This window comes from Misgurnus anguillicaudatus, chromosome 25 (assembly GCF_027580225.2).
Source record: "Misgurnus anguillicaudatus chromosome 25, ASM2758022v2, whole genome shotgun sequence".
NCBI classification, from domain to species: domain Eukaryota; kingdom Metazoa; phylum Chordata; class Actinopteri; order Cypriniformes; family Cobitidae; genus Misgurnus; species Misgurnus anguillicaudatus.
This window is the reverse complement of record NC_073361.2, coordinates 27,720,614-27,734,885: the sequence shown is the minus strand read 5'-3', so window position 1 is coordinate 27,734,885 and position 14,272 is coordinate 27,720,614. Positions and strand designations below refer to the sequence as shown.

General features: G+C 38.0%; 1 protein-coding gene across 5 annotated transcripts; it reads right to left on the bottom strand.

Moving 5' to 3' along the window:
• Positions 1-1,230: 1,230 nt before the first annotated feature.
• Positions 1,231-9,902, bottom strand: neurod6a (neuronal differentiation 6a). Of its 5 annotated transcripts, XM_055182778.2 has the most exons (5): positions 9,568-9,902; positions 8,414-8,500; positions 6,878-7,029; positions 4,177-4,354; positions 1,231-3,644 (listed from the first exon to the last, which is right to left on the bottom strand). In XM_055182778.2, exons 4-5 carry the CDS (start codon positions 4,250-4,252, stop codon positions 2,644-2,646), a joined length of 1,077 nt encoding a protein of 358 aa, XP_055038753.2. In that variant the 5' UTR covers positions 4,253-4,354; positions 6,878-7,029; positions 8,414-8,500; positions 9,568-9,902; the 3' UTR covers positions 1,231-2,643. The 5 variants fall into 5 exon arrangements, with proteins under 5 accessions (XP_055038753.2, XP_055038755.2, XP_055038758.2 ...); XM_055182780.2 differs by lacking the exon at positions 6,878-7,029; XM_055182783.2 differs by lacking the exons at positions 6,878-7,029; positions 8,414-8,500; positions 9,568-9,902 and having other exon boundaries at positions 1,231-3,675; positions 4,078-4,320.
• Between the last annotated feature and the right edge of the window lie 4,370 nt (positions 9,903-14,272).

The window sequence follows — 14,272 nt, the reverse complement described above, 5'->3', positions numbered from 1 at the left end:
AGTCAGTAATCACAAAGTAGATTTTTAAATAAAAGTAATGCTGTGATAAATGCACAAAAGCTTTGCGATGGGAACTTTTCATCGGCCACAAATCTACGCGCAAAGTGAAGTGTTGCTGCTCATTTTTCAACTGTTCCTTCATGACAGCTTTGTCTCTAGGGTAGCATATGTTCTGCTTCTCTCTCTGAATCGTGTGAAATATCGCCACTGTGGGCTTTTTCTGACACCTCAACATCTCCGCACAGCAAATCAAGAATCTCACTGCGGCGCATCGGTAAATTTGCAGGTACAATGTTTGCACCTGTCGAAGGCATTATGTGTGGGTTTGTTTCATTAATTAGATATAATCATAGATTATAGGCCTGCTTTTAATAAAAAGCGAGAAAAATGATCAATTACGACCAGAAAGAAAAAACACGGTGACATAATTAACTTTACAATGGAGCTGCACTTTAAGATTATTAAACTGCAATTATAATATTGCAATAACAACTAAAGTCTGTATACCGGGATCCTAAAATGTTTTTTGTCTGGTTGTTTTAAGAAAGTATTTTAAGAACGTATCTCTCTTTATAATGTATTTATCAAATTTATACTTTCAGTGATGAATACATCATTTAAGTTCTTTTATTCTTTGACCAACTTCATGTAACCTTTATTGTCTGGCTTTTGAATGGTGTAACGCAGATTTTTCTGGGAATGACAACGCACATTCTCCGGGGGAATATATCTGATCCAGGGATCCAGACTCCTGATCCGCAGTCTGTCGCTGTCTGGCCCGCGTCCAGCTCGGTGGTGAACTAAAGACACTGACAAACCCATCCTAAATAACATCTACTGTAAGATACATCACATTTTTGTAATATCACATGTGCATTTAAACGAAATCACGACAACCTATTTTGCGATTTTATTCAATTAATTTTGAATTGATTTATTTGTCCTCTTCACAAAAGCATCTTTATGCGTAATGTGGTAACACAAACCTTTTTTTGCCTTCTGTAGCAGGTAGGTCTATTTAGAGTTTCTAATATTACATTTTTTGATTATTTAAAGCGTTTATTATTTGATCATTATAAGTTTATAGGAACGAAATACATTTTTGATTTCGTTTTGTATCTTGCGACACAAAACAATACTTGTATTTGTTAATTTTGTTTGATTTAGGAGATTCCAAAGTAGGCTATTAATTTGCTTTTGGTTAAACATTGATTTCAGAAGAGAACTGTATTCAACAAACTTTATTTTATTGTACAAAACAGCTTGACAGTGTACAAATCGGCACAAACGAGTTTCGGTGCATTCAGTCATTTCTACACAAAACACCTCTTCAACGTTTTGGTGATAAAAAAAATGAAAATGCACGAGTCCACCACTAAAGACGTCCATCACGTTGCATAAATTATCCGTAATAAATATATTAAGGCAGGTACACCTGTGACATGAGTTCACTGTAGGACATAGACTTTTCAATTTAAAATATTACATGCTTTTAATGCATTTGCTTTACAGACGTGTTTCTTTCGAAATTGTATACAATGCCTTTAATATCAATCGACGACTTTACATTTTGGTAAAAAACTGGTTAGCAATCTGTTGCATATACAGTAAATTAATTATTGTGCTGTGAAAATCTTATATCATCTTTCAGTAAAACTATCAGCACAGATAAATGTGGTAAGTTGAGAAAACCCAAACCCAAAAACGCGATTGTCAACATTTATAGACTTAAAATCCACAAATTGAAATAAAAGAAACAAGCAAATGTTTTATCCATTAATCATAATTATTTCGTTTTTGAGGATTGCATTCTTTAATAAATCATCTTTTATTGGTAAATAATTTGTTTCAATCAATGCCTTTTTATGATGGTTTCGTTTTTGTATTATTGGTGTTACTATTGTTATCATTACTAACTGAAATTATTATAGTAAGGCAAAAGTTTGGTTCATTTATTTACTAATATACAGCCTTGATAGACCCCTGTATGAACATAACGAAACTTTCATAACTATGAATGAAAAATCGATTTAAATGACAAATAAAATTCGCGTACTTACTTTACATTTTCTTTTTATAAACGAATAAAGAAAAAAATTACTAAAATGATTGGTTTTTAGGTCTTTTTAAATCACTAATATTTTGACATTTAAGCGAGCGTTATGTGGATTGCATAGCACCCTGCTGACCGCTTATACTGAATTCCCAGCGCAAACACTGACATAATAAATAAATAAATAAATAAATAAAAGCATAAAGAAAATTATTTTCAAACTTCAGTACTGACAAATTTGCTGGGCCTGTAAATGGTCGTACAGGCTTGCATAAAATTTTACTAAAAACAAAGATTAAACTTAAACGCAGCTAAAAACATGTTAGGTTGGTGTCTTTTTTTAAACAAATACTACACATTTTATCGGACATAATATCAATAAAAAATAAATTCAGTTAGGAGCACTATGTTTCCTGTAAGCACATTTTCCATCTAATTAAAACGAATAAATAATAAAACATCAGATGGCGCAAATCCAGGACCCTATCCAACGCAGAGAGGGTCTATATAAATAATACATGTGCGAGTGAAAGTCCTGCATTTCAGTCATTACCCACAAAAGGGCCATAGTCACATTTGACTTTCTCTCATTAATTATGAAAAGTCGTGTTTAATTCATCTTGCACCGGGTAGAACTGGCCGCGGAGGTGAACGTCATATGGGAAATGGAGATCCGAGGAGCCTCTTGCGCTCTGGCTGATGGAGGTGCGCGCCGGCACCGCGCAATAACGCGTGCCATAGTGGCAGCTCTTTCCATACTCGATCTGGTCTTCGTGCTTAACGGAAAATATCCCGTTAAAGTTAATAGGAGGACTTAAAGGACCGTCGAACTGTGGGCTGGCGCATTCTGGAGAGACGCTTTCGTAGAAAGACTCGTAGGAGCTGCAGTAGTTGAATGGCCTGAAGGGTTTAACGGCATCTATAGCGCTATTACCGTGTACAGAGGGCGTCACCACACCAGGACTGTGGTAGGTCGTGTACATGGAGTCATATGGTGATCTACCAGAGAAGGACGCCTCGCCATTGATCTGATCCGTGATGAAGTTCCTCGCGTTCAACTGGAGACATCCGGCCACTAAATTGGTGGTTGGCTGGGAGAGCCCCTTGCAAAGGGTCTGAACAAAGGTAAGTAGGTCAGGCCTCTTCCCTGTGCTCAGAATCTCCGAAAGCGCCCAAATGTAGTTCTTGGCCAGTCGGAGCGTTTCGATTTTTGACAGTTTTTGGGTTTTGGAGTAGCAAGGAACCACCTTGCGCAGGCTGTCTAATGCATTGTTCAGACCGTGCATTCGGTTCCTCTCCCTTGTGTTGGCTTCCATGCGTCTCATCTTCACCCTGTCGATGCGAGCTTTGGTCATTTTCTTTTTCCGGGGCCCTCTGCGGCGTGGCAGACCGTTCTCATCTTGTCCGTCCTCCCTTTCATCGTCATCCTTCTCCGAATCGTCGTCCTCCATCATGTGAGAGAGCGTATCCTCCTTTTTAAACGGTTCTTGCTTAGTGACCTTCATTTCACCCGTGCATTCCCGTGAAAAGTTTGCCCCGAATTGACTGTCCATCATGACAGGATCTTCAAACGGCAGAGTCAGCATTGCTCCTTTATTGGAGATGATGAGAAGATAGCAGATCTTCTGAATCATTCAGCAGAGATTTAAGAAAACAATCAACATCATTATTTTAAAACATCCATAATACCTTTTAACACGAATACAGTTAGGTCCTAACATGAAAATTATGCCTCAAATGTGACACATTTGACAGATTTCCATATGTGGAGTGATACCAGATGACAGCAAAGTTGATTATTTAATCAAAGCAATGGACACATAAATCTAAAGCATATATAACACATCATGCATTCCTACTGTTCTGCAAACAACAAAACTGAAACCTATAAATCATTATGTGTGCTATTGCAACGCATTTATGTATTTATAAAATAAAAGGCTTTAAAAATCGAAAAATTGCTCAACATGCACAGTCAAACGACATAACGTCTCTTCTTACCCTTAAAACTTCTTCAATCTTACCTGAATTTTGATGTAGTCAGATGATTGTTTTCATATTTCCTATTTTGAACTTTTTCCGTTCGTTTTTTAGCAGGTGAACAGCTCGTGCGTTTTTCTCACCTCCCCACTGCTCTCCTTGTCTCGCGCTAAGAGAAATGACACTGATGCCAACTGCCAGAGCTGGTACCCATGCCATCTGCTGCTGACGTCACGTGGCATGGGCTGGTCACGTGACTCGGTCCCGGGGGACCTGTATTCCTCCCCTGATCATCTGGCGTGTGCCTGGAGCTGCGTACCACTGCAAAACCACAAAGCAGCCTCAATAAAGGACCAAGTATCACAATCCACAACTACAATCTGATGCTAAATAAACAATCAAAAAATATGCGCATGATATGGCTCTTCTTACAAGACTGGCTCCTTGTCTTTGGTGTTCATTCAAAATCATTCTTCATGCAGACACAATAATAATGGTCCGAGCAACTAACAAGCTGCAAAACGCAAATTTGCACAAACCATTCTAGAAAAATGAAAAACTGGTCAGTGTTGGAGAATGACAGCAAGTACTGAATGATTGATGGCTCGTGTTTGGCTGGCTGGTCAATCTCTTCAAGGGCGTTTGCCAAATGACTGAGACTGAACTGTCTATCATCGCAGAGGCCAATTTTAGTTCAGCCTTTTACCTGCACTCTTAAAAATTAAAGTCACTAAAAAAAGGTTCTTCACAGTGATGGTATTTAAAGAACCATTTTATTCTTTATTTTTAATTTTAGGGGCTTTTATGCCTTTATTTGGACAGCTTTTAGTAGAGAAAAGACAGGAAAGTGTTGGGGTAGCAGGATCGGCAAAGGATTGCAGAGACCGGAATCGAACTTGGGTCGCCGTGGGCACCATGGCGCTATTTGTCAGCGCACGTACCACAGGACAATCGGCGCAAACAAGAACAAATTCATTCTTACCTTTAAAGACCTTTTTATACCAAAAAGTACCTTTTGTGAAACAGAAACGTTCTGCGGATGTTAAATGTTCTTTACAGAACCATTTAACCCAATATGGTTTTAGGCCAAAATGTAATGAAATTTAAAGGGATACTTCACCAATTTAGCATTTAGCTTTGTATCAGTAGAAACCCAGCAGTATTTCTGAATGACCGAGTTTCCCTTCCTCATGTCCCCCTGAGAGGAGAGATATTTGTATTTTGGTTCTGAAAAAAAAAATCCTCCAATGACGCAAAATGACAATTTTTGCATCACCGGAGGACTTTTTGGCCAGAGGCAAAGACTACAGTAGTAGGAGCTATTTTCACATGTTTTCAACCCGCCCATAGAGGTTGGACTGCCGAGTCCATTCGGAAAAGTACGAATCAAAACGAGAGTCAGCCATCTTGAATCTTCGCTAACTCTCTCTCTTTTCAGCAGTAAACATTTATAACAACAGGCAATAAACAGTGTCAGCTATCTTAGTTTTGAAGACCATATGGCAGAAGGGGATTTTGAAGATCTGGTGTGCGAATTCGACGCTTGTGGCTACACGTACGAGCCGCAATACAGCAAGAAACAAGAGGGTGCCAGAGCAGCTGCTTTAGCCGAGGAGCGAGCCTTGCTTTGCGGTCAGGAAGAATGGCCAGAGCCTGGGCAGACTCGAGCTATCAACAGGCAATAAACAGTGTCAGCTATCTTAGTTTTAAAGACGATATGGCAGAAGGGGATTTTGAAGACCTGGTGCATGAATCCGATGCTTGTGGCTACACGTACGAGCCTCAATACAGCAAAAAACAAGAGGGTGCCAGAGCAGCTGCTTTAGCCGAGGAGCGAACCTTGCCTGGCGGTCAGGAAGAATGGCCAGAGCCCAGGCAGACTCGAGCTGGGGCGTACTGATTATTTTATACTAAATCCGATGGAATATAAATATTTCTCATATGTATTACGTTGAATAATAAACAAATGGAAGTTATTTTGTAAACGCTTAGCATGGAAATTTCAGAAACGAAAGTTTCGAATTCATAATACAGGTATGTCTTTTTATGGACTAGTGCAGTGCCCGTGGATAATCTGTTTTTGTGTGTGTTTTTAGTAATTCCTGGTTTGGTGTGTTTGAGTGCTCGTTGTTACAATTACACCACAAAAGTTCAGAAAATACTAATACTGACATAATAATATACAAAAAGGGAGAAACGGAGGCAAGAGTATAAAGTGAGTATTTTGTTTGTTTTTCATGTACGTCAGCCAAGGCTATAGTTGTTATATTTACATCTATAAACCGTCGAAACCGGCAGATGATGGAAACTTACTACTTGTCCTTTCCTGGTTTTGACTGTACATCCTGGTACAAAGCAACTTCGATGGAAATAAAGGTAGTATTTAAAATAATCTATCAACTAACTCGTCATAGAGACTCACGTTAACCGGTGTCATTTCAGTTTTCAAGTCAACTTGCTAGTAGCTAGCCTAGTTGAATGTCCCTCCCTCCTGCCCTCTCGAACCGGTAGGTGTGGCCTCGTAGAGCAGTGAAGCAATGCATTCTGGGATTTGGTGTTTTTCATCCACATGAGCCAAAAACACATTTTCTGTATTTTCTCGGCCAATTAAAAAAAAAACGTCACATTTTTACTACATAGGTGACCCTGTTTAATAATATATTCATATTTAAATTTGGTGAAGAATTCCTTGAAAAAATTTGTCCGAAAACAAAGTATTATGCAAAGGAACACTTGACTGTCCTCACAGGGAGGTTTGGTCAGATTTATCCACTTTAGGACAATTTTGCACGCAAACTATAGCTATGTATGAACCCAAACACACACAGATTATCATCCACTGACCTGATCGTCTCTTGCATCTGGCCATTTCTTGTAGCAGTAATTGTCCAGAGCTTTGGCTCCACCCATGTTGAGACCCGACACCCATATATTCCATTATCATTGAAAGCTCCTGCTGCTATTGAACCTGTGCCGAGCCAATTCTCGTTCTCTCTCTGTCTCACGCAGACACACACACATGCACACATTTATAATTCAAATCAAAAGCTCTTTAAATGTCCCCCAAGTGCATTTATCCCTCTCAGAAGGACGACCACAAAAAGCCTAACGCTATATAAATGACATGCAACACCTTCCCGTTCCTGAACAAGATTAATTGGCACTTTAAACACTTTAACCTGATGCTGACAGATTTTACTGGTCCCGTTAGAGGCGAGGCAGATATCAGACACAATTTCGGTACTGTGCATTAGCTACGAGTGATCAAGTGAAGGGGTGGTGAAATGGAGCCTGCTGTAGTTTTTGTTGGGATAGTCAGGTTGATGTGCACTTATCAGCACAATGAACACACCGCATACAGAAGCAGTTTGCTGACAGCGACGGCTCGGTCACGCATGATTGGCGTCTACCCTTGGATGTTTGTATATGGGAACACAAGTGCCCCCTCCCAAAATGCCTCAGCTGGTGACGGGCTTCCTGGTTCAACACACACACACCAACATCTGATGAGTCAAACTTCCTCATTTCAGACTAATCACTTGACTGCACTAATTGCAAATGCAAATATGCAAATTCATATTAATTAATTACTCTGTTAATTAGTTCTCTGGTCTTTTCGGGCAATAAATCATTGTGCTGCAGAAAGAAAAGAGGGCAGGCCCGTCCTGCATTAAAAATTTACCATGAGAGGAGAGACCTGAAACGTTGAAAAAGAGCAAAGAGAAAACAAAAACGCACAAGCAATGGCTAGGCCAGACACTTGCTCCCCTGACAGACCTTCTTTATACCCTGCAGGCTCGCAGTGGAGGACTGGCGTCTTCTCATGTGGAACATTTGCCTGACAAGAGCTGTCTGCCAGTGATTTCAAACACATTATCAGCTTTTTAGGTCTGTGTGATGCCAGGCGGAGATAGCAAATGTAGGCATGGATGTTCACACATCGAGTGGCATGCATACACATGCACACACACAAGCACTATGATCAGTCACTTTGCTAAAGATGGCCTTTTGAGAGTTGTAGGCATAGATATGTATACGCAGATGCATTCAACGATCTGCCATCTTGAAACAGTCAATATTTCAGCTGCTGACAATAAAAAGCAATGAGTTTCCAAGATGTCAGAACATTGCGCAGCTTTAGAGAATTACATTCCTGAGGACAAATACTGAATGGGATAACCTTTCCTAGGTGAGAATGTGAACGTTTGCATTTTATATCTATAACCGTAATATTACCAGTTTAATGTTGTGTCGTTAGTTTAGCAATTATTATGTTTGGGTCTACACAACTTGTAACATTTGATATTCATACATGTGTATAGCTACGGTTGCAGATGCAGAGTCATTGTTTATATATAAGGGTGCATCTCAGTCAGCTACCTTGTTCAGTTGTCAGGCCACTGATCAGGAGTCGGCTTTTGTCTTCTTGTCTGCAAAATCCTTCCAGTGAACTGAAATGTATGTTCTCTAAAAATTCACAAAATGCAATGCAGTGTCAGATATGTTGATTCTGTCTATTGTTGATACTGTAAGTGATGAAGTTTTACTGATAGTGTTGCCAGATTGGGCAGGTTTTCGGCTCCTTTTGGCGACATCCGACTGAAAAAAATGCATTGGGTGGGTCTTTAAAATTTGGACTGTTTTTGGTGCAACTGCCAGGGTTTTATTTTTGACTATAGACATAGTTTTTATTATTATTTTAAAAGCTTCCGCTTTTCTCATCGTGCAGATTTGTTAGTCTGGTTGTTTAATGAGAAAATCAATTCTGGATATGCATTTTGGGCTGTTTTTTTAAATGGGCGGGTTTTGCTGTAGTTGGGCTGGAGATCTTTAGTCCAATCTGGCAACACTGTATGCATGCAGAAGTATGCATCACAGCATGCAGAAGTAGTCACCAGTAAATAAGTTAAAAATTAGTGTCCCAGAGTTTACAGATTCACGACCTATAGAAATTGTTTAGACACCCTATATGGTTTTAGTCCATCAAATAGCAAATTAGACTTTATGAAAAAGATTACCAAAATATTACCGATCATATTGATATAATTGATAAAATATAATTTCTTCTGAAAGACACATAAACGATGTAATACAGTACAATGGTAACATAATGGTAATACACATTCTTTAGTGTAAGTGAATGTTATAAAGTGTTAAACTATATGATTATTGTGAGTATTAAATATAATCAAGCAGGGTGTGTACCACCATAGTATGAATGGTTTAAACTCTATGGCTTAAACAAAACTCACCTTTTTTTAATGAATAAGTTAGCTCACATTTCAAATGAGGAGGACAGCTGAAAAGGTTTTGAAATATGCAAAAGCTAGAAAAATAGAAAATTAACTACTATATTTACTACTTATTGTATAATACAGTTATATACACATAATTTAATCACTTTTATGTATGCTGTTGACGAAATATACGTTGGATGGGGATCACGTGTTCGTGGGTGGGTCGCGAATACCGTCAAAGAATAAGAAACTATTTTTGACATAAAACAAACTTCAAGCTCCCGTCTAAATACTCACCTTTTTAATCCTCTGTTTTCACGTGAGTACAACACACAATTGCTCGCTTTTTAATGGATTAAACAAATGTTTCATCAGGGACAAAACCCACGAACGGAGCCCGGAAACACCTGTTTACCGATCTACTGTGTATATCACTGCGCAGCATCCACCGTACGTTCTGGTATTCACGCATCAGGAACTATATTATCTAGCGGAAGAATAGCGCTTATATTTTCCTAAGATGGCGTTGTTTAGATTAAACGGGTTTGTCTTGAATATGTATTACGTAGCAAACATAATAAATAACTTATTAAATAAAGTACGAGAGAGCTTTACTAGGAAAATTTTGAGTCACAAAGATCCAGAGGGTCCACTGCCACTGGTGTTGCGAGAATTACGTGATGTCGTCACTACGCAGTACGTAAAATGTAACGTTATACCAAAAACGCTATTTTTTTATTTAAAAAAAAAGGAAATCCAACTATACATCAAAGCTCTTTCATCCTTCAAAAATACCAAAGCTATTAAGACATTAAACCTGTGCTCCATCCTTAACTGTTTTTGTTAAAAGTCCTCATGTACCCTTCACATTGTCTTTCTTTTTTTCTCATTATTGTAATATTTTAATATATAAATTTTGTATACCACTTTACATTTCCTTTTAATGTATTTTATTTCGAAACCCTGCAGTAAAATTATAATATAGTATAATGTCGTAAATGTAACAATTTCATGATTTCATAAAAAATACTTTTATCAAATTTCAAAAGTTCAAATTTCTTTTCTGATGATTTTCCTACATGAAACCACTTTCAAAATATGCCTTTGATGTAAATTATAAACTTGTGCCATGCTTGAGACAAAGACTTGTCTTCCCCATGTGATTTGAATGAAGAAATGATCCGGTCTGTGCCACACTGTTAAGTGATTTTAATTTCGCTCGTGTGCCTAGCCAATGCTATAGTCCAGGGACCAGTGGGTGCAGGGTGGGGGAACCATGTGTGTGTCTGTAGTGTAGATTCACCGTGCCAAAAATGTTGATGTGACTGTGATTTATGTCAGAGTTGTGCCAAGTATGTCCATCAGGATGAACGTTCTACAAGCAACCTCAGTCTTCTCACTATCCGTCTATCTCTTGATTGCTTAAATCTCATCAAATCCGACCATTGATGGGAGGGTAGATGGTACCAATTTGGCACAGGTGAAATCTTTGGCATGGGTTAAATGGGTCATACCCTCTCTTTTGGCCCCTGTAGAGGAACACGTTGGACCGGTAATGTCATTTACAGTCTCCTGCAGTCCCTTACGATTGTTGCCCAGTCTAGATTAGGTTCTTCGTGCTGGGTTTATTCCTAATCTGTCTGGCATTTGTTTGTGAAGAAACCGTGAATGCAGCGATGTTATGGCCATGTCTGGCTTTTCACAAGACCAGAATGTGTTTTCTGTCCACAGTCAAATGCAAGAAAACTTTAATGAACATCTACAAAATATGTCATCCCATCAGAATAGTCCTGTGCTTGAATATTTTCCTCATTACACTTATTCTTACTATTTCTACAGTATACACAGTCTACACAGTCAGAAAAATGGTCAAAAATGGTCCCTATAGTATTTGTTACTGGGGCAGAAAGTACTGTACATCTTTGTATCATATTAGTATATCATATTGGTACCTTTTTAAGGGTACTGCTGTATAAAATATTTGACAATTTTTTTTGTGCACATACAAAACTTCCGTATGCATTGAGGATCTGGCTGATGTGAGTTTGCCAAAATGTGCATTATAGGAATAAAGCACACTGTGCTGAATACTTGGTCTTACAATGCAGTGCAGTTACACCTGTTTATCACATGTCAAATAAAATATAATGGAATAATATTTTTTTAAAGGAAAACACCACAGTTTTTTTATATTTTACTATGTTTTTACCTCATTTAGACAAATTAATACATACCTATCTTTATTCAATGCGTGCACTTAATCTTTGTACAGCGCGCCGTGAACGTGCCAGCATCTAGCCCAGCCCCACTCATTCCTCAGGATCCAAACACAGATGAATTTAGAAGCCACCAAACACTTCCATGTTTTCTCTATGTAAATACTGTTACATGAGTAGTTACACAAGTATGGTGGCACAAAATAAAACTTTTGTTTGGAGCCAAAGGAATGAATGGGGCTATGCTAAATGCTAACACATTCAAGAAGCGCTGTACAAAGATTAAAAGTGCATGCATTAAAAAAATAGGTATGTATTCATTCATCTAAGTTGAGGTAAGGACATAATAAAATATTGAAAAACGGTGGAGTTCCAAGGATTAAAAAACTTTAGTGAAATACTCTAGAATGCAAAATTATACGTTTTCAAGATGCTAATTGGACAATATTCACATCACATGCAACATGCACGAAGCTAGTACTAAATTGCTGTCTGCCATCGATTGTTACCTGAACATTGCAGGAATGTTATGGAAATGTTATGCATTAGTGTGGCCCCAGCTGCTTTTTTGCATGTCATTTCATCATTTGCCATCAGTGGCTTTTCCAAGCTTGTCTAATCATCTAGCCCAATGCAGTGAGTGCCACCACAACCAATATTGTTTTGGAAATCTGCCTATTTTTTTATCCTTCACTTTTATGCTCAGAGGGAAAGTTTAAATTTATATTTGATTTTTCTTTTACCTTTATGCACAGTTTTTATTAATATACATTATTTTTGTCTCTAACAGCCAGCAGGAAATTAGGAGTGTAAAGTTTTAAAGGATCCTGATAAAGCACTGTGTTATCAGCACAAAATATAATGGATTTCAAAGAAAACACGAAATAATAAGAAATAAATGTTTACCTAATAATGCATTTTAAGTTGGATAAAAGAGTCTGCCAAATGCATAAATGTAATGGATCCTTTGAGCGGTAAGGCCAATACTTAATGTTACTTAAGACAAAAAGATCTGGTAGATATTCAAATAATATTCTTTATCAACATGAAAGTCTCATTAAAACATGCACGTGTATCTGTAAACGCACAAACGCTTAAAGGTGTGATTACACACAACACACGGGCATGCATTTTTATACAGTTTTGTTCTATTTAGCAGGGCTCGTATGTTGTTCCTCCAGTGCCAGAACCCATCTGGCAGTAGTCGTTTTTATTTTGATGTACCCAATTTAACCTCAGTTGGTACCGGTGCAAGGATTCTTGTTCTGGAGCGGTTTTGGACAGCCTGCTGGACGCTTCACCCTAAGGAGCAAGCAGAAATGTCCTTGGTTTCAGCAGGCAGCTGTCCCCACTTAAGGCCTTAATTTAATCTTCACTCCCGAACCCTCTGAGGCTCCTGTAAATTTTCTGGAATACAAGAATTTGGCAACGCGGACGCTCAGACACACGCGCACACACTTGTTCTCACTCTCAGCTAAACTGTGTTAGCTCTCTGAAAGGAATACTCGAGGGTTGATGTTATTATGAAGATAGCTGGTAGTATTTAGCTTATATTTATTGTGCATATATATTATAACATATTTGCATGACAAGTTACATTTTTATTAGTTTGTGTGTTCTCTGGGTTTGAACCCATGACATGTTGCATTGCTGCTAACACAATGCTGATATTTAGATTGGCTGCACAGAAGTCAGTTCAGTTTACAATCAATGTTGACTAGTGATGGGTTGCTTTGACTTTTTGGTGAATTAATGTAGCTTAGTGGTAGAGGATTGTGCTAGCAGCACAAAAGGTCATTGGTTTGTATCCAGAAAACACACATACTGATAAAAATGTATACCTTGTAATGCACTTTAAGTTGCGTTGGATAAAAGCGTATGCCAAATGCGTAAATGTAAAAGATGTTTTAATGACTTATTCTTAATCTCTGTGGCTTTCTTTTTACATTATTATGTTTGATTTTTTTATTGTGAAATCATGCATATTTCATAAACATATATAAAACTTCAAAATTATGTAACTATACCATTGTTGCTCTGCATTTGCTGTTGCCTCCTCTGAAATTTTGGCCTCTTCTTGTTCTCTGTCATCTGAAGGTCCCATCTGGTCAGTCTGGTGGGATCTGGATTAGTCATGGTCTGGACCCAATGACCAACCGGCAGCCTCACGAGGGTCTGCTCAACCCACCCACAGACAGCCTGTAATGAGCTTCATCCAAAATGAACGCAAGAACACAGTCACAGTTCATCACCAATTTGCTTAGATCTAAAACAGGGGATTTAAACCCACACATGAGCAACTCCAAATGACTACGCAAATTTGGATGAAGTTCATGCAGATAATGAAAGAAAAGCACTATTGTTTAATGGGCAAAGGTTTTTATATGTGACCCTGTCTGTGAAATCCAGGATGAAGTCTTATAAATTAATTATGAGATTTGGTGGAACAAAGTTTGATTATTGATTTCAATTTGATTACCTTACTCAGTTAATATTAAACCTATCAAGGTTATATTTTCACTGAATCTTCTTTACATTATGTATAGAAAACATGACTAAAAATGACTTTAGCAGACATGTAAATATCTCCATCTGAAGAAAGCTGACCTAAGACATAAATATATATACGATTTTCACAGGTGCATCAAATATTTATATCACTGTTTAATTGAATCATTTTATCAATGTAACATCAACAAAATCTTTTTGAACACATATCTTCATTATTCTTTGTTCTAAAGCTTAACGCTAACAATAACACGCTGCATTCATTTTTTGCCGACAGA